Below are 25,081 nucleotides of genomic sequence, written 5' to 3' on the forward strand. Positions count from 1 at the left end.
AAAAGAGAAATAACTACAAAAGCAATACTTGCAAAACTGTTTGGTGTAAGTGAACTGAACACCTGGGGGGGGGAGGGAAAGGGGGGGAGGGAGGGGGGCATGAGGGACAAGGCAACAAACAGTACAAGAAATGTATCCAATGCCCAACGTATGATACTGTAACCTTTCTGTACGTCAGTTTGATAATAAAAATTTGAGAAAAAAAAAAGATTTGTGTAGGGGAGGGAAAGGACTATTGTACCTAATCATTTATGCTAGATGTATGTGTAGGAATATCATATATCATACTGAACCCTATTAACATGTCCAATCAATACATGTTAATGAAAGTTTTTAAAAACTTCTATTCCACAATTTAATAATCCAGAAACTTACAAAGGGAGATGATAGTAGACTACTGGACAATTTCTTTTTCCTTTGTACTTGTTACCAAATAATTGTATTATCAACCCATCTATTCAGGACCATAAGGATTTCCCCTATTTCTGTAAAGTCTGTTATTCCTATACTTGTATATGCTTGAATTTTTGCTCTTCTCTCTGGGTGTTAGTGATAACTGATGGGTTGGAAGAGATGTAGCTCTCAAGTTCCATATGTTATAATATCAGGCACCAAACTGGATGTTTTAATTTTTTGTGGAATAAAATGAATCTCTATTTTTATACCTTAAACGAGGAACATACTTTACAGGTCAACAAGTTGTAGAATGATTTGAATTTATTTCAATATATACTGTAACAAGAGTTCACAAGTTCTGTGTGCCAGCCTGAATATTGACCATGGAAAAATAGATGCCTTTCTGTGCCAGCAGCTGTTGGTGGGTGCCGTACTCCTTGACTTTGCCATTCTGGATCACCATGATTAAGTCTGCGTTCTGGATGGTGGACAGGCGGTGAGCGATCACAATGCATGTGCGGCCTTCTCTGGCTTTGTCCAGGGCTTCCTGCACAACCTGTTAATGAATCCAACAGAAGTTTTATTCTAATAAATTTTAACATTAAGGAAATTTAAAAAAATACCACTGTAATAAATCAACTAGTAATTTCAAATCTCTGTCTTTATACATGTATCTACTATATTATTGACATTATACTGTATAAATAGTTTTGTTCTGCTTTTTAGCTATAATAAAAGCAGGCTTCCACAATGTAAATAATAGTCACAAATATTTAAATTTTCTAACCACCTCACTTTATTTTAGCTCTCTTCTGAGTATTTTCCAGTTTTTCATTATTATAGTTAATATGCCAGAATTGCAGGCATTCATTTTAGAAAATTTGGGATGAAGTAAAATGTTACATTCCCTTAAGGTAAGTGCTTACTTTTCCTTCTGCATTCATTTGCTTTATTTTGTGGTTGAGAGTAACAAGCAAACAAAATCCACTATAGTAATTTAAAAAGATGTAATGTGGGAAGCCAGACCTTTTCACTTTCAGTGTCCAGGGCTGATGTAGCTTCATCCAGCAGTAGGATCTGAGGTTGTCTGATGAGGGCCCGGGCAATAGCAATCCTCTGTTTCTGACCTCCTGAGAGCTGAGTCCCTTTATCTCCCACTCTAGTTTCATATTTCTGAAAGTCAGCCATTAATAAAGGTAATAAAGTTCTAACCCACAAAAAAATCCTGATGGTCTATTAATGAATTTTTACAATTTTATTTGCAATGAAAACATTTAGAATCAAAGGTTTCTATAAGATAGCTGTTCATTCAGTAACACCTTTTCAACTTAAAATGTTTTCAAAATTGAACTAGGAAGCTAATAGTTCAATGGCATTATGTTACAGAAATTTGAGCAAGAAGATCTTGAACTTTTACAATCACTATAAATAGCATTGGCTCTAATGTCATTGTAGTCCTAAAAATGTTTCCTGCTAATATTTTCAATTTTTAGATTTTGATGTATTTGTATGACCCATATGGAGACTAGCCTATTCTCACTTTATACTTTAAAAGTAAATATTTACATAAATACTGAGTATCTGCTAGGCCTAAAATTTGAGGAAATACAACAATTAATTCAGTTTTGTTTCTGCTCTGAAGGAATTTATATTTTAGAGAACAGATAGACAGCCTGTGCTCAACATTAAGGAAGTATTAAATTACCAGTGTACACAACATGCTATGAAAGATCAAAGGGGGAAGCCAGAAGTTGTGGGACCAGGTAGAATTAGGAGAGAAAAGGAGAGATAAATGAAGGAAAAGAAATCCTTGTACAGAAGTTGGAAAGCTCAGCTATGGGAGAACTTTCTAGGCCATTGAAAAAGATAGACTGATAGAGATGCAGACTGAGTCAACTCTGTTTATAGAGCTTACATGAAGTGCGGATTGTGTAAATTAACTTCCATGTCATTTATACTAAAAGTTGAAGCCTTAAGGTTTTCTGTTCAAAGGCAAATCCCAATATTTGATTCAGGTCAATGCTTAGACGCTGAAAGAATGGCAAGATCACATCACAGAAAGTTTCCTAAGTATTTGTGAGTAGGAATAATTTCTAATTACAGGAGACTATGAAAACAAAACCAGTTAAGCTCTACTTCAGTTGTCCCTTACATGTTGGATGAATATAATAAAAGGATTCATGTGTTCCCCATCATTTTTAGGGTTCACAAGTCACCTTTCCAGAACTGGTTGAAATTGGCACAGAATACATCACAGACTTAAATGTACAATGTAAAAGAAAAGGAAATTTTCAAGAAGAAAAAAACAAGCCTTTGATACTTCAGAGTTAGGCAGGGTTCATAGGCTTGACACCAAAAGCAAAAAATTAGAATAAATTAGACCTCAACAAAGTTAAAACTTGTGCTCTGTAAAAATGAATAGAAAAACAAGCCATGAAATGGAAGAAACATTTGCAAAATACCTAGTAGTAACAAGAATACATAAAAATCTCAATGCTCAACAGTAATAAAACAACCACAGTGAAAGTTGGTTAAAGCAAAGTCTTTTAACCAAAGAAGATGTACAGATGATGAATAAGTGTACAAGAAAACGGATCAGCTTTTCTTTTTTCTTAAAGAAATACAAATGAATTTCACAATGGCATATCACTACACTCCTTTCAAAACTAAGAAGAAAAAATAGTGGCAACACTAAATGCTGCAAAGATTTAAGGAAACCATATCCCTTATACATTGCTGATAAATAGTATTTATTCAGAAAAAAACAGGTTAGCTTGTTCTTGAAAAAATAAATAAATAAAACCAAATATACAATGACCACAGAGCCCAACCATTGTACTCCTGAATGAAAACTTAGGTTCATACAAAAACTTCAATGCAGAAGTATTTATAACCCAAACAGAGGAATATTGTAGGAAACGTCCTGCAAGGGACACACACTAATGAAAGGAATGACTTAGAAATACACACAGCTTCAGCAGTTATGCTGAATGAGAAATGCTAAGTTTACATAATACACGTTTTTGTCAGATATTCTTAAAACAGGAAAACTGTATAAATGGAGAATAGATGAGTGCTTTCTAGAAATTTGGGAGAGCAAGAGTGAAGCTATTGGAAAGGGCAGGGCAGATTCTATGGTGCTAGAAGTGTTCTACATCTCTTTGGTTGTTGCTGTTTTCTTGGGGAATGTTGTTTACTGGGGATTGAACCATAGACTCATGCTGGTTAAGTGAGCACTCTACCACTTGATCTACACAGCCAAGATCCTTTGGGTATTGTTTATTTGTGAGACAGAGTCTCACTAACTTTTTCCTGGATGGTCTTGAACTCCCAATTCTTCTGTTTCCACCTCCTGAGTATCTGGGATTGTAGACATATATAACACCAGGTGTGGCTATGTTTTGCATCTTGCCTGTGGTTACACGAATCTATCTATATGTGAATCTGCACTGAAACTGCTCAGAGCTAGATATGCACATACATAAGTAACTACAAGTAAAAGCATTAAAACTGGTAAATAAGTACAAATAAACTGGTCTGAATAACATCAGTAGATAGAACTAAGGTTGATATCTTGGATGTGAGATTTTACATACTACAATTTAAAACGATGATAGCATTAGAGGAAACTAGATAAAGAATACCCAAGATTTTTTTACTCTTTACAATGGCACGTGAATTTATAATCATGTCAAAAGAAATATTTATGTTCAGGAATATAGGGCTAAGCCAAACATGACAGCAGCCCAATGGTGGTCCACAGCCATCAGTCTGCAGCCCAAAGTATGGTGCTTTGAACTTCATATCACCTCCTTTGCTTCTCAGTACATTTGTATGAGGCAGGTGTAATGTAGTCTCAGTTGCATGCAAGGAAACTTGTTAGCTTTCAGTTCTATGTCTTTCTGAGGTTACAGTGCTAGTAACGACATCCAGTTTGTTCTGTGAGTATAACTTTGGAGAATGGTTTGGGGGATAAAAAGCATATTAACTTAATGGAAAATAGAAAGGAAGTCCATCAGAAAGCCATCCAAGTCTTACTCTTGAACCCAAATTCAAGCTCCTATAAGGAGGGTAATGGAGGAAGGCAGCCAACATGGAAGACTTAGCAGGTTTATGCCACACACTGTCTTAATCTACCATATTTCTTTTCAAATAAACTTTCTATCAACTTTACCACAAAAACAAGCCATGTTAACTTACATGAGGTAACGTCTCGATGAAAGGATGTATGTTGGCTGCCTTGGCAGCGCTCACAATCTCATCCTGGGACACAAACCGGCTGTTGTCTCCGTAGGCGATGTTCTCAGCAATGCTGCAGTCAAACAGGATGGGCTCCTGAGACACAATACCAAGCTGAGCTCTGAGCCACTGGATGTTGAGTTTCTTGGCTTCTTGGCCATCTAAGAGCTGGAACCCAAATTCCATAAACAATAAGACTTGAAAAAAAAGCAAATCAAGAACTCTATATAGTAGATTACTGAATTGTCTGCATGATTCTTGCAATTGGGTATTGGGAGTTGGGAACTGTCAAGCCTCAGGCCTGATGGGAACATGATGTTTGTTTGTTTTAATAGAAATTAGGCCATCCTTCTCATGGCACACTTATCTCAGTGATGACACATTTGGCATGTTACAACACAAGCTTCTGTTCCTATCTGCCCTCCTTGGGGGCATTTCTATCTGCCTCTGCCTTTTAGAAAGTCTTCATCAAGCTGTGCCATGCACAGCTGCTCCCCTAGAAGGATTCCAATGCTTCAACTTGACCTTCGCAACCACTCTCCTAAGCACACACTAGGAAAAAAAGATGATCAGTAGCATAGCCCCAGATTCTGAAAGTTGGGTGACTGAGCCTACTCCTCTTTCCCCTTTCCCTGGGAGCTGTGCTGAGTCACATTTCCCACTGTGAGTGACTAATTGAGAGCACAGTCCCAGGCTGTCACTGGTACCATCTCACAATAATGACAGATGTAGGCATTATTACTTTCTTAAAGGAGAGAGCCAGGGAACTTCATGGCAGATATCAATGATGAAAGAGCTGGAGGATTTAGGCCAAAGTTCAGGTTTAGAGAGATAAGGCAAAACAGAGGTGGTGGGGCAGAAGAGTAGCACCTGTCTGGGCTAGCAGTCTACTCTGAACTCAGAAAGTCTATGATTAACTCTATTCCTATCTCTTTTTTCCCTGAGAAGTGCCAGCCTTCAAGTTTTCCCATTCCCCTTTTCTGAGAGGACTAAGGATAGGAATTCACTAGAAAATGGGAAGCTACAAAAGACAGTGTTTTATATTTGGTGACAGTAGTCTTTTTTTTTTTAATAATAAGAGGCATGGTGCTTCTTATTGGCTTTATTAAGCTAGTAAGTGATCCCTCCCCCTGCACACCCCCCACCCCCTTAGGAAGCTCAGGCTGGCTCAAAAGACCCATGGAAAGCCAGAGATCAGTTTTATCTCAGTAGTAGACTAAGTTCTTAGACTAAGTTTCAAATATTCTTCTATATGGGGACTATTGTCCCCATATATTTGTCAGAGGTAGTTGCTCATATGGGGTCTATAGAACCCCATGATCATCCTAACAAATAGAATTACAGATGTTTACTTTCTTCCATTATGACAATATTGCTTTGGCCAAGTAAAATATAGTTGGCAGTTTATTAATAAAAAATGCTCACCACACTGCCAGCCAGTGGGTCATAGAAGCGCTCCAGGAGCTGCACCACCGTGCTCTTCCCACAGCCGCTGCTGCCCACCAGAGCCAGTGTCTGGCCCTTCTTCACCTGCAGACTCAGTCCCTGGAGCACTGGGATGTCTGGCCGGGTGGGATAGTTGAACTTCACTTCTTTAAAGGTCACATTTCCTTCAAACTTTTCCTAAAAATTATCATATTAGTATTATTATTTGTCTAATAATTATTGGGATAAGAACTATTTTTTCAAGGAAACTTTGCTAAAAGATTATGTATATAGGTTTTGTTTTGAGACAGTATCTCTCGATGTAGGTGAGGCTGGCTTTGAGATCACAGTCTACCTGCTCCTGCCTCTGAGTGTTGTATTATAGGCCTAGGCCACCAGGACTGCCCAAAAACTGCATTAGAGAAACATAAAATGTATATTCAGGACAGTGTTGGCACAAGTTAGTACTGAGAACAAGTTGTTATTATAGAAGTGGATGCTGGTGTCTCAGGCCTATAATCCTTGCTATTTGGGAAACAATCAGGAGGACTGAAGTTCAAAACCAGCTACAGCAAAGAAAAGAATGGGAAACCCCAATCTCGACCAATAAATATCTGAGTGTAGCTTTTATCATCGTAGCTTCTCAGGCATGTGAGATTAGAAAGACTGGGGTTCCAGTCCAGCCTGGAAGAAAAAATTGAAACCTCATCTCAACAGATAAAAAGCTATGGGTGGTGACATATACCTGTCATAGTTAAGACAAGAAGCATCAAATAGGAGGAGGGACAAAAGGAATATCTATCTCAAAAAAAACCCAGAGCAAAAGGGACTGGAGGCATGATTCAAGTGGTAATGCACCTCCTTAAAAGTGTGAAGCCATGTGTTCAAACCCCAGTACTGAAAAACAAAAGGAGAAGAGGGTAGACAACATGGGGTATAGGTTACATAAGACAAGTCATTACAGCTGGGCACTGGTGGCTCACACCTATAACCCCAGTTACTCAGGAACCTGAGATCTGAGGATCACAGTTTGAAGCCAGCCCAGGCAGAAAAGTCCTCGTGATTAAACACCAAAATCAGCTCCAATTAAACACCAAAATCTGCAAGTAGACCTGTGGCTAAATGTGGTAGAGCTCTGGCCTTGAGCAAAAATACCCAGGCACAGGGCCCAAGCCCTAAGTTCAAGCCCTACAACTGTTAATGTTAATACAAATGTTAATACAGAGATATGCTTTGTAAACCCAGTTTCTGGTACACTTGCACAAACATTTTCTTATCTAAGGCTAGAAGCAAGCCAGTGGCAAAGGCTGAAAGACTTAGAAAATGAAACAACGATCTAGTTTCAGTGGCCCAGCTATGCCTCAAACCCTAGCAATTTTTTAATCTCATTCTCTTTGCACTGTAACTGACATACCTAGAAAGACCTGGAAGGATTGGGCATGTCCTGATTCTTTTACACAATTGCTTCTCGGGTATCAAAATGTGCAGCCATTTGTAAAATACAAAGATCACTCAGATCCAAGTTTAACTTTAGTTAACTTTAAAATATGGGCTTAGGACTCTCATTGTGAATAGGGCAGCCTTCTTACTAATTGTAATTCAGCCATAATAAAATATGACAGCGAACAGGCATGGTGGCCTATACTTGGAATCCCAAGTTACAGAGGAGGCTAAAGCAGGAGGATCTCAAGTTTGAGGCCAGCCTGGGATATACAGTGAGTTTTGAGCTACACAGCAAAACTTTCTTTTAAAAAAGTGATTAAATCCATATTACTAATTACGTTAATATGACTAAATTGTACTCAGATACCATCAGTTAGAAATGACCAAAGTGTTACTGAAATCATTCAGTGTTGTGTTAGTATATGTTTTTACTTTTGTTGAAATTTTGAAGTACTAAAATTCAGAATGCTAAGTCTTTGTACAAAATTTTTTTAATGTTTTTAAGTTGGTCAAATACTATCTACATAAGTATCACAAAATAGTTTTAAGTGTATGTTGGTGTCACTACCAGTAACTTATTTATATAGTTACAATTTAGCAGATAGTAGACCTTTAGGGGAAAAAAATAATCAAACATTCACCAGGCAGAAGAAAACTCACAGGCCATAGCCCCTCTCTACTGTAGCTGTCAATTAAAGGCTGTCTCTCAAACAGGTTGAATAAATGGGCTGCGGAGAGCTTGGCTTTAGCATAGTCTGGAGCAAATGAACTAGCATGTCCCAGAGCCACGGCACCAAACACGATTGCTGAAAACACCCTGGACCAAAAGAGAGGAATTAAACAATTAGCTTATGAACATAACTCCAAAGTCCAAAGGCAAACTGCTGGCAAATATTTACCTTAATACTCCCTCTTCACCTTTCTCCTCAAATAACATATATTTCCATGAAATCCCCATAACCAAAGAAATCTCCAAGGGAAGTAAGATCTATTCTCTTAGGGGTTTTTATTTTTTTGCCTCCATTCAACACCCAGCTTCCAGGAGCTTCTAATTTTCTTGAGTTAATGTAGCCTTCTGAAGAGTTTTCATTTTTAGGAAGTAATTTATGACCAAGTATGAATTGTGATCTCAACTAACTTTACTGTACAATTACAACCCTAACAAAATTAAAGCACAAAGTATTTATGGGGCTCAGTGAGTTCCAGATTAAGTGACACTTCCTATTAAATCTATAGCTGGATTCCTAGTTTTTGGTTTATTTCATGGTACAATATAAATGATAATAAGCACTAGACTTAAGTTTTTCAGTCAGATATTTACAGAACATTGTATCCAAGTGCTTCAAAATGCATGGAAGTTTTGAGTACTTGAAACTTTCTTTTAGAATAGACCATACATTAAGTCCCCCCCAAACCCACACTTAGCTGACTTAACTCCCCTATATAGTCTGTTACCTAGTTCCAAAATGAAACATCAAAAAACTGTTAAGTATCCAGAATTTAACATTTGAATGGGTTTTTTTTTTGGGGGGAAAGGAAGGGCCTATCTTTTTCAGTCTTTTTCCAGACAATAAAATTCATGTTCTAGAATGTCACTCCCAACTGACATTCCCTTTGTCTTTCTCAAACCCACCCTAGTCTCTATCCATCTCTACCTATAATACCATCTTGGATTATCAAGGTGATTCATGAACAGCACTAAGTGATTTCCTAGTTGAGTATGGTGGACACATCTGTACTCCCAAGGCTCAGGAGGTTGAGGCAGGAAGATTGCAAGTTTGAAACCAGTCTGGGGTACACACTGAATTCCAGATCAGCCAGGCTAATAAAACATGTTGTTCTTTTTTTTTTTTAATAAAAGAAAACATAACAAAACCCGATGGGGTTTGGCATGAAAAGTCACTACCAGGGTCTGTGGGCTGGAGGAGAACAAGGGACCATGGTATTTGTCTTTTTGACTCCTTTCTATCTGGCAACCCAGTCTGGGTTCTGATAGTCTTTGGCCAGGCTCTGGATGGTAGTAGTTCCTACCTGGGTACTACTTCAATGTTTGCCTGGAGCCTGTCTTCCCAGAACACTTCCCAGCCTTCGCAAATAGGTTCCCTAGCAAACTCCTTAATTACACCTTTTGCAATTCCATTTGTCCTCTGCCAGGGTCTAGAATGCCACAAATATTATGCATACTATTTTTATCCTTATGTTTATTTTGATTGGAAACAGGAACAGCACAAAAGGTTATTCAGCACTGCTTTAAAATCCTCCTGCTAAAACAAAATATGCAAAGGGTTTTAAGGGAAGAGGTTTTGGCTTTGTGGATCAGCTATTCTTATAAAAACAAAGACTAAAACTTTACACAGAAACTAAACAAATGAGTTGCTTCCTTCTTTCACACATAAACTACAACCTAGTTGAATGTACTTAGTGTATTTTCCAAAGAAAGAATGTGTTAATCAGAAAGACCTCTGGTTAGCTTTGGGAACCAGGAAAAAAGAAGAGGCTAAGAGAAAAAAATGTTGGCAGAGCTCTCTCAGACCTGGCGAGGAGAGAGCGCAGCTTTGCCAGCCCTCAGTCAAGCAGTCCCTGTCTATTTACAAGGCCGTGTTTTGATAGCAGATAAATAGCAAACTAACCCTCTGTCAGCAAGTTTCTAATTATGATTTGTTTCTGCCCATGTGCTACAATGAAAAACAAAATCTGTGGTCTCCTGACTTGGATTATATGTATAGTTGAAAGTATAGTTGAAAGTATGGTGCGATTAATTTTGGTTCACTGGTAAGATGAAACTGTACTTGGGAACAATGACAAGATCAGATTTCTGGAAGCCGGAATGGAGGCATCTTTAAGTTGACATTGATCAAGCTTCATTGTTCTCATAAACTGACGTGTTAAATTGAAACCCCCTTGTACAACTACTTCAAAACAATAATAATAAATCGTTTAAATCTCTAACTAGTTTATGGACAGAATGGTTTCTGTCAACTTGAAACTTTATATAAACCTCTTCATGTGGTCCTTACATATGAATGGTCTTAATATTTTTAAAACTACTTACAGAATAACATCTTTGAAGCGCATATGTCCATTCACAATGAGATAGGCACCAAATCGAAAACAACCAGCATAGGAGAAATACATAAATGCTTGAGAGATACTAAAAGTGATGCCATAGATGTGTGCCTTCTTCACAGAATTCCTGAAAAGCAAAGTAGTGTCTTTACACTTCAAGAACAGCAGAGTTGCTAGGTCTACATAACCTGCTCTTAATTTGGACAAAGGATTCAATCTCTATAAGCATCTGATTCTGACTTCTACACTGGAAATAATATAATGCAGGGTATTTTGAGAATCAAATATAGTAAAAAAACAAACAAACATGTATCAGCGTGCCTAGCTCATACTCATTGCTCAAATAGTAATTGCCATCATTCATCTTCCTATCTAATTTTTCAGATGCTCAAGCCCTGTGATGTAATAGTTATATCAAACCTAGGATGTCAAAATTAGGACTAAACTTTGGGTTATCTGAATGAAATTCCCTAAGCTAGTATTTCTTTCAGTTATAACCAAATCAATAATTGGGCTCAGCTTTACTTTTCCTTCTTAATTATGTGAAGTCAAAGATAAACCATAAAGTAGTAATAATAGTGTGCATCCATCCATCTGTATATGTGTCAAAAATCAAATAGATTGAGAAAAATGTAGCTTCATGGTCTTTTGTTTCATATGAAATGCTCAGAACTTCAGAAATGGAACAAATTGAGAATTTTAAGGATCCCCATTTGAATTTTTGCTCCAATCTTTAGGTTTTGATATAAATTGCATTCCATGATATCAGTGCAAAAATGTATTTGTTTACCAAGTCAAACTATGGCAGAGACAACTGGTAAATAGGGCACTGGGAATTTTTTTTTTTTTTTTTTTTTTTTTTGGCCAGTCCTGGGCCTTGGACTCAGGGCCTGAGCACTGTCCCTGGCTTCTTCCCACTCTAGGCCAGCACTCTGCCACCTGAGCCACAGGGCCCCTTCTGGCCGTTTTCCATATATGTGGTGCTGGGGAATCGAACTGAGAGCTTCATGTGTAGGAGGCAAGCACTCTTGCCACTGGGCCATATTCCCAGCCCGCACTGGGAATTTTTGAATTGTACAACACAAGCTATTGAAACAGGCCATGTGGTTTTGTCTTCAGAGCAGGTTTGTTCTGGTCCTCATTTCAGAGACTAGCATAAGTCCCTCTGGAATGTACCAAATGCCCTCATCATTGGATCAGAACTCTAGAGCAAACAAAGGTTTGAGCTTATCCTTAAGAGGATGGATTATATTGCTTGGAACAGTGACCAAGTTCTTGTGCAATCCTCTCAACCTTTTTGCTCTTGGATACCTAATCTTATTGTTTTTACAGGAGATATAAAAATCTAATTTTCAATGAGTAGTCACATCAAAAGGCCTCTTATTTCCAGTAAGACAATTACTTATGTCCTATCACTGTTTGGAAGTAGAGCTTCTATTATTATTATTATTATTATTATTATTATTATTATTATTACTATTATTGGTGGTGGGGGGGTGGGGTCGACAAAGCAACAGATTTATAGCAATCTTGTATCCATTACCTATAAGGTCCATGCAGATTTTCCACATACATTGACTCAAATTTTCTTTCTTGGGTCAAGGAGACAACTGTCCTAATATTTTCTATTGCTTCTGTTGCAATCTGTAACAGAACAGACCTTCATTAGAAGTGGCACTTTTATTTTGTAAATAATGAGAAATGTAAGACTTAGAGTTCTGTCAAAAGTACTCTGGAGGTTATATGGATGGGTTTTAGATTCCTTCAATCAAAAGCAAAAGGTAGAATGTATTCCATGAGACCAGATCTATGGCAAAAGTGGTGGGGTATGTACAATAGGAAAGTCTTTGTGTGTTCCGGAGGCTGGCAGCTTAGGGCAGGATTCATGCCCTGGACACTAAAAGTGACATAATTGACCATAGTCACAATCCCTTTGTGGAACTACTTTCTTCATAAGAAAAGGTTAAGTTGTAGTTTGGGGGCCCATTAGAGATGTCAGTCCCATTCTCCTTGAATGTACCATTTCTTAGACAAGTTGATTTCCCCACCACCCCGCCCCCGGCCCCCACTGCCCCAGGAAGGAGATTCTAAGTGGAATTAACACTACTCTAAATCTCTGATGAAGCCAAAGTCATTTGACTGCGAGTCATTCAGATTTGGTTTCCTTGAAGCCCATGGAGTCAGAAGACCATGGTGGGAATGGGAAGCGATTTTCTGACTCTGGTAGTCAAACTAACCTTGATAAGTATTGTTTGTGACTCAGCTATGGAGTCTAAGTTCATTCTATAACCAGGTAAAATGTATTAGCTACTGTACATAGTCTGAATAGTTTTATATCTTCATTATAAATGAAAAACCTAACAGATAACTGCAAGAATATTGCTTCATTCATTGACAAAGCCTACATCCCTATGAAGTAAACATTATTCCTACTTTTAGGAATGAGAGAATTGAGGCATGGAAAAGTCTCCTTGCTTGCCTACATACATCTCAAGTTGATAAGTAGGAGGACAAAGGCTGATATCAAAGGTGCTGGATGCAGAATCCATGTTCTTGCTATGTTGTTATTTACACAAGGAGAAATCAGCTGTACACAACTTTATACTCAACCTTTGATTTTCTGGTCATGGATTAAATGCTTTGTGGGTAAGCTCTGGCACACAGGCTTCTTATCTCTGTCAATAGAGCCTTGCCTAGATAGGAATGAAAAAGTCAAATGTTCTTTACACCAAATTGGATTACAAGGAGTACAGGCTGGTAAAATAGTAGTCTGTGGACAGCTGTCTTAACCCAGTGCATGTACTGGGTTAGGTACTTTACAGTGCATGTAAAGTACTTTCAGATACACATTTCATCGTGGATGTAAGCATTTTTAGCACTGTCCCTTATCTCAGTCCACACTGCACAATCCTTGTCCTCATTGCCAAACCCTTTGGGAAAACTGAAACCAGAATATCTCAAATGTCAATGTATTTTAACCATCGTTAATCTGTACTTGAACAAATGGAGAACATTTATTATTATTTGAATTTTTTTCCAGAACCTTCTTTCCAATCCTCTAACTGTCTTCATTAACAAAGTAAGCAAAGGTAGAATTATGTGTAAGTAACACAGTTTCCAATCTTTCATATATTAAAAAGAACACTCAAAAACCTGTTAGGTTGAAATAGCTATGAAGATTTAGGCCATTCTGAGTTACTCATTCTGTGATCCCTGGAGTAAGAGTTTGGGAAGGAGCTTGGGGCAATGCCTGACATGGGTTTTCATTTTCCTAAGGTAGAAAGTGAGGGCTGGCAGAGGTAAGGGCTTTCTCCAGCGCTGCACACTCCAAACTGCAAGTCCAAGACCAAGAAACCAAAAGTTTCTGTCTTACATTGTTTACAATCATGACAAGGTTTTGAGAGACTTAAGACTATTACACTGACTAGTTTCAAGATGTTCTTTTTTGTTTTTATTCTGGCAATTTTCCTGTCTGGAATGTGGGAAGAATGATGTATGACAGGGAGGGTATTTCTCAGCAGTAAGCTGTGATGTTCAGAAATGAGGGCCCTAAAGACTCACACCTGCTCCTAGACAGCTCTGACTTCAGGAGGGAAAGTGGGGTGAAAACAAGAAGTATTCTGATCTTGAGAATGTTACCAGCACTTCACAGAGCTGTTTCTGATGCCAGTTAAGCGAGGAGGGCAAGGATTTCACAGGACATGGGTGGCTTTTAGTGCAAACAAAGTGGTTGTAATTCTAATCAAACTCTTTAGCCCATAAATGAGAGACAAGTAAAACTTGAAGGCTTTCAACTCTAGAGGGTGAGGCTACATTCTCTGACCTCACTTAAGTGTAGTGAAAAGATCAGTTGTTATCATGTTTGTGAATGGATTTTAAGTGTGGTGCTATAGAAGTTATCACAACATGTATCTTATTTACCTCCCAATATTTCAGTAAAGTATAATATTTACATCCATAAGTACAACAATGTTTCTGACTGTAATCTACACTCAAGCCTAGTAATGCATGTATATGGCAAATAGAATGTTAGCATGTAGATTCATATACATTAAACATCTCAAAAGAAACAGAAATAAGAACTTGGAAAGCTACATATTTCTTTTTGTTTTTCTTTTCTCCTACTATGCTAGGGTTCAAACCTAGAGCTATGAGCATAGTATGCAATCATTTTTACCACTGAGGTACACACCTAGGCCCACATCTCGAACTTTTATTTGAGTCTCAAATTCCATACTTGCAAAAATGGAGTAACATTATCACCTGCCTCATTAGACTATTGTGAAGATGTGTGAAGTTGTTGCATGTACTTAGTACAATATTGACACATATTATGAAGTTCAGGTAAATGCTAGCTTAATTACAAGGATAGTTAAAAAAATATCAAGTCATTATTGCCCTCTGGTGGCAGCCAACTTTAATGATAGAAATTGCAACTGGAAAGGAAAAAAGTACAAGCCAATATCTGATCTTGAAAAATGCACTTTTTTCTCTGCCTTAAAGTCACCTTCTTTCATAAAATAGGATGGCATTTGCTCTAAGCATGGGATCAGGAAATGATCACGCCTAGCTACTCAGGAGGCTGAGATCTGAGGACTGTGGTTCAAAGCTAAGCCCGAGCAGGAAAGTCTGTGAGACTATTATCTACAATTAACAACCAGAAAATTGGAAATGGGGCGGTAGCTCAATGTGACAGAGCACTAGCCTTGAGTGAAAAAGCTCAGGGACAGTGCCCAGGCCCCAAGTTCAAGCTGCATGACTGACAAAAAAACAAAAAGCAAACCAAAACAAAAATCATGAGGTCTTTATAATAAGTACATGTTAAATGCTATCTGAAGGTTTAGGCCTTTACAATAATCACATTGTTTTTAAGTCCTAGGCATAGTGTTTTTACTATTAGTTGTACTAAGCAAAAACCTGAAAATGCATATATACTATGACAATTCAAATAGAGCATATATACTAGTACCACTGAACCTTTATTTAACCTACCTTTCCAGCAGCTTCCAGTTCTTTTTTATCCCTTTTGGCATTTCCAGCCAGCATTTTCATTTCAACAATTCCTGATATAGCAATAAATGGAACAACGGATAACAGTAAAAGAGTTAATTGCCAACCGTAGATAAATGATATGATAATACCAGTTCCAAGATTGGCTGTATTCTGGGCAATTAAAGCCAACCTCGTTCCTGTGGCCTGCAAGAGAAAAAGCAGTGTGCATGAAGTCCCAAGTTCCAGAGCTCTAGCCCTAGCCCTAGGTTTTTTTGTCACAATGATGGAAGAGTGTGCTATTAGTATAAACCCAAGGCAACTATGCGTATCTCCCGAGGCTCCACAGGTTTGCTTTGTTGTACTTTTAACTCTTGTTCCTTTCCTGCCCTCAGCACTGATATTAGAACCGAGTAACCCACAGCTCTTCTCTGTAGACCAGCTGTAGTGGCATTCAAAGAGGAAACCAACCCCAATGTACTCCAGTAATTTTTAAAGGCATTTGCTTCAAACCTGATGTGCACTGCCAGAGACCATGTTACAACGTGTACATTTCCAAAGAGACCATCTACCGCAGAACACATGTCTGTACCACTCAGAAAACCAGGGCCACTATACCGGGGCACTTCAATTGGTCCTGACATGCACTTCCCCTCCCCTCCACTGTGTGGCAGAAGCAACCTTCAGGGTGGGCCTGTGAGTCAGTCAAAGTACAGCCTTCTTCAAGACAGTTATTGGTGCAAGGTTGGGCTAAATTAGCTCCAATTAGGTTGAAGGGAAGTGATTTTTGGTGGTTGAGGTTTAGGCATGGAATCTTTCACTAGCTAGGAAACAAAGAAACTTGTTTGCAGTTCAAATTGCTATTGGTGACCAACCTATGACATCTAGGAGTGAACAATGGGATGATGCTAATATTAAAGAAAGAATTCAGACCAGAGAGAGAGAAGGAACCTGGGTGTGTGTCTGTGTGTGTGTGTGTGTGTGTGTGTGTGTGTGTGTGTTTGCAAGTGTCTAATATTGGGAATGGAAACTTGCACTCTTTTGTACTAGGCAAGAACTCTATCTCTGAGCTACACCCCCAGTTTTGATGACATTTTTAAACTAGGTAGTCTATCAGCCTAAGGTCTAAATTTCCTCTTCCTATTTAAATCAACTCCAGATTGAGATTTCTACTGTATTCTGCTGAAAGTGTTTAAACTGATGAAGCTATGCCATATGTTTGTTTTTTCAAAGAGAAATTGTAGTAAGGTGCAGTCTACATACGCCTTGGACTTGAGCGGCATCTGTGGCAAGTCTGGTCGAAAGTGCACCCGTACTGTTTTTGTGGTCATCAAACCAGCTCATGTCCTACGGTAAAAAACACACCTTTTAAATTAGCCAGAATTAAAGGCAATCAGACAAATCCCATTAAAGTTTCAATTTGGTGGGGTGGGGGGTGTGGATGTCTGCCCTGAACTTGGAGAGTGACACATGTGGGGTGGAGCCCTAGGTTGGATGCTGACTCCTGCTCCACACACACAGAATCCACTAGGACCCAACTCCTGGCTGCTCCCTGGTGATGGAGAGGACAGCTCTCACCCATGGTGCAAAGCAGCATAAGGTACCTGTGGGCATTTTATCCACCAGGCATCACAACGTGCCCTGGGGACATTTCTACCAGCATCTGGTGTGGTTGCTGATCAAGGGTGTTGGAGCTCTGTAGGACATGCCTTTCTTATAAATTTCAGGCAGGAGAAGGGAAGCCTCCCCTCCTACCATGCTGTTGTTTTGTCTTGTTTAAAGGAGAATTAGAATATAAGAAAAAAAGATTTATCTTCCAGCTTAAATTAATACCCTCTGTGTGCCCTGATGTGAGCAGGAAGGTAATACATTTGTACCAGCTGGATGGATGTCATTCTGCTCCTTTTTTAGGTCTCTTCAGAAATAGAGAATTCATGTGCCACACTAGAAATAAGCACTTTCCATGAAGCAATTAATGGATTTCACAGTCTCGTAATGTTGGGATGAATTAACAGTAAATTAGTAGGAAAGCAGAACACAAATAAGATGAAAGCAAAACTTAGTTGCCAGCATTTGGACAGTTAGTACTACTACTGTAGTACATAATATGAATGCTAAACCCAACTTCTCCTTTGTAGAAAGGCATCCTTGAATCTCCAAGGACTGGCTAGGGTTGATGTAGGATCCAGAAAAGAGATACTTGAAACAATTGTGTCCATATGGATAGAAATACTGGAAGAATAACCCCCACCCCCAAGGCTACTGAAATCAAGCCTACTCCATGAAAGCCCTGGATAATAAAGGAGCAGTACAATTTGCAGGGCTCTATAGGGTCCTTGCATGGACATCTCAGTGGGGAAACAACAGCACACCAATAAAAGCAGAGAGAAGTTGAACAGGAAAGACATCTGTAAACTGAGCATCGTTGAGTGCAAACACCCACCTGTCTTAGCATTGCTTTAAAAGCCATGGACCGCAATCTTGTAGTAAGGATCTCACCAGCTTTCCCAAAAGTGAAGCCCTACGAGTGAAAAAAGACTCTTATCTCTTTGGATTGCCACTAGCATCTTGAGTCACAAGTACATATATTCACACTGATTTTACATTTATATGCTAATGAGCTCTTTAAATAACAAAAGCCTAAATCAAAGTCCCAACTTAAAATACAAGTTCTATGAAATCATTAGTATGCCTTGCAATTGTAAAACTGAAAACCTTTGAAACGTCAAGGTTTGCCTTCTGTTCTATTCTAAAGAGCCTTAAAAAATAACTTTCAAGGGCAACATCTCCCTGGACCCCCCCAAAAAATACCATATTTAGTTACAATGTCAATGTGTCCCTAATATTTCAACGAAACTGGAAAACAGAAATAACAAAATTCTCTTCAGGAACACATCTTGGCTCAGGTGTTGCAGAGGGAAGATGTCCTTCATTTTAATCTCTGATGAGTCTTCTGGCTCTCCTGCGCCTCTAACTTGTCTAAAATCAGTGAACCAGCAGGCTGCACTTCCTTCCTAGCCTCTCTTACCAGATAATTCTCTCTACTTTCCCCTCTCCCATCCAAACTGGATAGCAGCCAGGATGTTTGTAGCTGGTCTGGCTTGTGGGCACAAGGGTGGACAGGCTTCCAGCCAGTCTGTTAGTGTGGGTGAGCACATGAAGGTATTCTGGAGCATACACCAACAACTCTTTGCCAATCAGAGATCAGTGTGTGGGTGGGGTAGCCCCACTTTCCTTATCCAGAGCTAGATGGCCTTCACCGCCTGCCTTTGGTGGTGAGATGCTGTACACTAACCCACTATTCTTGCAGCCCCCAAATCTCCACTCATTGATGTGTCAGAGTTTGGAGCTGGATCACACCGACATACTACAAGCAAAATCATGACTTCTAAATTAAAAACTTGGCTGTTGTTACCACTGATTCCAGAATGACACTAGAGTAACCTGTGGACAGGACTAGGAAACATAATTTTTCTGACTTAATGGTTTGCATTTGAAAGGCCTGTGTGATGCGTACTGGATTGAATGAGACTAAAGAGCTTTGCTAAAAGTCTAACTGGGAAGAAAACCATTGGAATAAGTTGGCCTAGTTTTTGTTTGATTGTGACAATATAGCCCTAGGTGGTCCCAAATTTGTCATCCTTCTGCCTCCCAAGTGTTGGTATTATAGGTATGTACCAAAAATCTAGCTTTGGTTAGTTCTTTGGAGCCAGGGCTAATGTCTGATATGCAATGTGTGTAGTTTTTCCAATAGTTCACGAATGAAGTTGAACAAAGTTGAAGTTAACTTATGTTGTTGGACATATAGGTTCATGCCTATAATCCTAGTCCTGCTTGTAATGTCAGTGATTCAGGAAGTTTGAGGCCAGCCCAGATAAAGGTAGCAGGCCTCTACCTCAAAAACAAAAGAGTGTGGGGTGTGCTTCAAGAGATAGAATATTTGCCTAGGATGTGCAAGGCTTTGGGTTCAATCCCCAGTATTACACACACACACACAAAAAATGTCATTTTATACTTTGTAAAAAGAAACAAGATAAAAGGGCCCATTTTATTTAGTACATTTTCAAACAGCTAAGTTTTACATGGTTCTCCTGTGATGAAAATGACTGTTGAAGGCAAACTTGTAATTTGCATACAAGGAGCCACACCTTGTGCTAATCATCTGTGCAACTCACTTCCACCTAAGGGTGTAAAAGCTCCAGTAGGTCTGTTAGTTTCTCTAATTAGATTACAGACTTGCTGAGAGAGGCAAATCATGGATTCTCACCTGAAGGAAGAAAGTGAAAAAAGAAATAATTCCCAGACACAAGAAAACCAAGGAGAACAGGTTGCACTTCTGCTGCTTCACTGCGTCATCCCCTGGTCCAAAAATCTACAAGAGAACATTGAAATTTCCACTTCATCTTTGTTCCCATCCCTGCTTATCTTCTCCCAAAGAATAATTCAAGGGTCACATTTTTGGAACTACCTTTCATGATTGAAGATAATTGATCCTTAAACCAAAGTCTCTTCAATAGTGCTAGAAGTTGACTTAAGGTGGTTAGACAACATACATTCTGCATTTTGGATAACTCCTTTAAATCTCCCTTGAATGAATGTAATCATTGGATAATAGGAACTTGGTTTCTTATTCTTAGACTCCTGCAGAACCCCACCCCCCACCTACTTTGGAAGAACAACTAAACAAAGATTCAACAGCTATCACTTTCAGAATTCTTACCAGCAAGGAAGATGCTTTTAGATCCTTCCTATAGAGTTACCTATATAATTGTTTGGAACTCTCAGCCATCCTTTCAGGATATAGGTTTCCTTTAGTACATTTATTTCAGAACGGTAAAGTTTTCCCACATACTCAGTGGTGAGGCCTGTCTATTTCCCAGAGCCTGATCTCATCAAATACTCTTACTTGTGCTCTCTCTCCCTCCTCCTCCTTCCTTCCATTATAAGTTCACCCTTTCTGCACACCAATGACACTAGCTCCACCCACATGCAGACAACTAACTAAAATTCCTTCCTTATTGAGTTTATATGTGCATTAATATTATAACTTTGGTTGTACTATTTTTCCCCTTCTATAGTAGAAAAAAGGCTTTAAGGACTTTGGGTCAATTTAACCTGAAGCTATATAACCTGGAATGGAGCCCGCTAGGTGATGAATTCATGTAATTTATGCTGCTATGTGACATTTTCGAACTTACTGCGATCATCTCTGAGAGTATGATGGAAATTGCAGGCTGCAGTGCTCCATTAGCAATGGCACAGAATGTCCCTACCACAAAGTATGGCCATTCGGTTTTATTCAGTTTCAAGACCTTCAGAAAAGACACGGGTGGCACATTGGCATCCTAGAACATACAAATATCAGGACAAGTGATAACATGACCACTGGTAATTCTGGTAGAGTTTGTACACAGAAAAGACATGACAATTGCTCTAAAGGATCTTCACATAAGTGCTAGGAATGACTGGCAAACACTAGTGAGAAAGACAATGTATCACACTGTTTACAACCCATCCACCAGTGACATGGAACCAACTGAGCATGAAATGGTCACCCAAGAAGCAATATTCATGGTGTATCCAGTGTATCTCTTTAGACTCAGAAGATTGAGAGATAGTAAGATTTGGGCACAAAATGACCTGGAATCTGAGTTGGCTCTGGACTCAGGCAATGCTTGGTTCTTATGAAAATTATGGATGGGTTGTGTTAGCTAAGCCATAGGTTTCTCATTATAGTTTAAGATGATAGTCCTGCCTATGTCTCTCTATCAGCAATGATGTTGGCATCAAATGAGGCAGTACACGTGAACAGATGACCATCAGTCCACAGTACAGAAAAGCATCATTAATCAAAGAATATTGGTTTGACCTCCTTGACCCTAAATCCTGCCCAGTGCTACCTTTTCTTTGACAAAGTAATTATACTTTTTCTTCTATCATATATCCCAGAGCAGACTCCTTTTATTACACAACTTAGTTTGTTTTGTGAGTTTTAAAAACTTTGTTTAGCTTGTATCATACTTTTTCTTTTCAAAAAGTGAGGACTGAAAGAGAATATTAAATTTAGCTTAGGCATTTTGAAGGTCAGGATATTAATGTGTCATAATGCTCCCTGTGCCTGAAACATTTTGCTCACATCTTGATTTGCAGGGGCCTGTGTACAGTTGAAGAATTGGGCAATTTCATGGCTGTGTTTCTCTGGACAAGCTGATTGTCTTCTCAGGTCTCAGTTTTCTCATCCAGAATTTTCTTTGTGAAACATGAATTTTAAAACATGCATTCATGTCTATGAAACAGGGAACTTAAAAATAAGTTGCCCTCTTCTTTTAAATCACTTATTTTCACTCCTCCTTGTTAATTAACATTATCCTTCAGCTATGGTTCCCAGCCTTTAACCCATAAAGTAGAACTTCCCAGATACCTTTACTCAGACTCAACTTCTTCCTCAGATTTGGCCCACTATTTATCCCTGAATGATGGCATTTTGGCATTTTCTTCCTTCCCCTCTTCTTTGTGTATTTCTTCAAGAAATGTGTTCTTTAAAATAGTGGACTCTAGCTAGGTGCGATATAATCCTTAGCTACTTAAGATGCTGAGATCTGAGGATCATGGTTTGAAATGAGCTTGGGCAAGAAAGTCTATGAGACTCTAATCTCCAATTAACTATCCAAAAATCTAGAAGTAGAGCTGTGGCTGAATTGGTAGAGCACTAGCCTTGAGCAAAAAAGCTCAGGGACAACACCTAGACCCTTAGTTCATACTGAGACAGGTCCCCTTTCCCTCAGAAAATAATGGATTCCAAAGGTTTATCAAAAATACTTAAAGTAAATGAAGAAATGAAAAATGAATAATCCCAGAGTTGAAAAATAAAGAAATTATTTGCCTTATGATAGTAAAGCTCCACAGCAATACAGATATTACAATTCTTCCTATAAACATATGAAGTATAAGATCATTAAGAAAGTTCTTGTAATTTATGCAGTAAATAATACAGAGAAAGAGATACAGAAGCCAATAGATCAGTGTCTTCATGCCAATTCAAGAGTAAATAGAAATTTAGTTTTGCCAATATAAAGCATTAAAGTATACCAAAACTATGTCTTGGGATAAGACAATACATATTTGGAGGAATGCATTTCCTCTCTATTATAAACTCACTTTATTTGAATTAATACTATCCTATATCTTCAGGTGAAGAATTTCAAAGAATATATGTTTGTTATTTTTGGCTATTCTCTCCTTCTTCTTTTTTGGGAGAGTGAACTGGAAATTGAATTCAGGACCTTAAAATAGCTAGAAAGGCACTCTTCCATTTTAGCCACACTTCTAGCCCCTTTCTACATTGGTTATTTTCTTTTATGGGCAAGGCTTTAGGAGGGGCTTTTTAAAAATTATCTTTAAGTACTTTTTCAATAGGGTTTCAATTTGACAAGTCAGTTAAAAATACAATTCATCTTGATCAATCTCACCCCACCTATTGTTCTCCCCCACATCTCTCCCAACCCCACCCGGTTATTTTTGAGGCAGGGTCTTCCTTGATGGAAGAGCTGCTATTGGTAAACAGTTATGTTTCTGGGAATAATAGGTATGACCCACTGAGTCCAATCATTGTGCTTCCCCTGTGGCTAGGATAAAAGGCATACAACCACCACATCTAGCCATTGGTTCAGATGTTGTCTTGTGAACTCCTTTTTATCCTGGGCTCGTCTGGACTCACAGTCCCCTAGGTCTCTGCTTCCAAAGTAGCTGGGATTATAAACCTAATCCACCATCCACAGTTCTCCCTTTTACTTAGTAGGGGATACCCACCAGGTCCAGAGTATCAATACATATAGCAAAATGATGTAATTTCCCCTACTTTCTTATATGCGGATATGGCTACGTGCTTAAGTTGAGGCACATGATTTTGAAATAAGAGCCCTGGTTGGTCCTTCCCGCTGTTTGGAACATGGATTTGATGGCTAGAGCTTCAGGCCAAATCTTAGATCATGAAGTGACTTGAGAAAGGATGCTGTGTACCAGAGGTAGAAGAACAACCGTGAAGGAAATTCATGTCCCTTGTAATTAATTATAAAGCAACATTCTAGACCTGGGCTTTTCACATCTCTAAGACTATTTTATGTGAATGAGGATCAAAAACTCTGTTTGTTTAAACTGGTGTTATTCTTAGCATCCTAGTACAGAAAATCAGTGGTACAATCCTTTCTAATTGAGCTTGGCAATATCAGGACTATTTTACATTAATTTTGTTAGCTGTGGACCTCAAAGATGAATGGACCATTTAACTGAATGTTAAGGATCTCAGCACAAAGAGGAAGGTTTAAGTGTATTATTTTTCCATTGGAAAAGTAGACTTCATTTTTTTCTTTTTTGTAGTGTTGGGGATTGAACCCAGACCTCAGGCATGCCAGACAGGTGCTCTCGCACTGAGTCATGTCACCAGCCCTAGACTCCAATTTTGTGTGTGTTCTGGTACTAGAGCTTAAAGTCAGGACCTTGTGCTCTTGCTTGGCTTTTGTCATTTCAGTCTGGCACTCTACAATTTGCACCACACTTCCTCTTCTGGCCTTTTGATTGTTCATTAGAGATAAACATCTCTTAGATTTACCTGCTAGGGTTGGCTTATTCTTGGATCTCAGCCTCCTGACTAGTTAAGATTGCAGAAGTGAGCCAACAGTGTCCAGATTGTAAATCAATTTTAAATAGGAATTTATTTAAATTCACTGACAAGTACATTTGAAATATGAAATTTCATTTTAAAAAAGAAAATATGACTAATAATACCATCAGAAGAATATTACAAGGCTAAGAATTTTAGCAGCAAAATTAAATAGTAAAAGACTTAAAGACAACTTACAAGCTCATTGGTTTCTGTATCAAGCCCATTTTGATGTACTCGTGAATGCTTAAGGCTTTTATTAGTAGAATTCCTAAATAAGCGAGATTTTAAGCCATTTGGAGCCATGCCAGTAGCAGCCTTGTCTCCACTTAGTTCAATTTCAAATTCTTCTGACTGGATTTGTTTCCCTGATGTCTATAAGAACAACAAGACATTATATTGTGTGTATGTGTCCAGATGGATAAAATGTTTAAGAATCATACAGCAATTCATATTACATTGCTTAATAAGATACATATCAAAACAACACAGACAAAATATTCACTTCCTACAAATCTTGCCACTGGTCTTGTTACATTCATCTATGAAGCTTTTTAAAATCATGCAAGATCTCCCTCTTTCACTAGAGATCCCAACATCATTATCTCACTCTACCACTTGAGCTTCCCAAACCTGATAGTGATAAGATCCCTAATTTTTTCTCTGATGGGTTGGACAGATTTCTGCATGCAATTAAAAATTAAGAATTTTTGTTTTTAAATTAAGAAGGCATTGATAATGCACTTGGCACTTCCTTTTATTCTACCCAGCTTCTCTGTCCTTCATAGATGTTTAGCACAGATTCTGAAATGAAGTCATATGTACACTTCATTTTCAGACCTTTTCATAATTCTTATTTCTGTG

General features: G+C 38.5%; 1 protein-coding gene across 4 annotated transcripts in view; it reads right to left on the minus strand.

Annotated features, from left to right (window-relative positions):
* Window positions 1-503: 503 nt before the first annotated feature.
* The window catches only part of Abcb4 (ATP binding cassette subfamily B member 4), a 53,322-nt gene continuing 28,744 nt past the window's right edge, over window positions 504-25,081 (minus strand). The window contains exons 16-28 of one of the 4 annotated variants that reach the window (XM_048339942.1): window positions 24,416-24,592; window positions 20,757-20,903; window positions 19,826-19,930; window positions 18,002-18,079; window positions 16,822-16,905; window positions 15,562-15,765; window positions 12,113-12,213; window positions 10,556-10,696; window positions 8,164-8,320; window positions 6,061-6,258; window positions 4,597-4,803; window positions 1,423-1,569; window positions 504-952 (exon numbers count right to left, since the gene is read on the minus strand). In XM_048339942.1, the coding sequence (XP_048195899.1) occupies window positions 746-952; window positions 1,423-1,569; window positions 4,597-4,803; window positions 6,061-6,258; window positions 8,164-8,320; window positions 10,556-10,696; window positions 12,113-12,213; window positions 15,562-15,765; window positions 16,822-16,905; window positions 18,002-18,079; window positions 19,826-19,930; window positions 20,757-20,903; window positions 24,416-24,592 (1,953 nt within the window). In that variant the 3' untranslated portion in view covers window positions 504-745. Of the gene's footprint in view, window positions 953-1,422; window positions 1,570-4,596; window positions 4,804-6,060; window positions 6,259-8,144; window positions 8,321-10,555; window positions 10,697-12,112; window positions 12,214-15,561; window positions 15,766-16,821; window positions 16,906-18,001; window positions 18,080-19,825; window positions 19,931-20,756; window positions 20,904-24,415; window positions 24,593-25,081 lie in introns of those variants that run through there. The other 3 variants (XM_048339944.1, XM_048339946.1, XM_048339945.1) reach the window with 3 other exon arrangements.

The sequence above is a fragment of the Perognathus longimembris genome, chromosome 2, assembly GCF_023159225.1.
Source record: "Perognathus longimembris pacificus isolate PPM17 chromosome 2, ASM2315922v1, whole genome shotgun sequence".
NCBI lineage: Eukaryota > Metazoa > Chordata > Mammalia > Rodentia > Heteromyidae > Perognathus > Perognathus longimembris.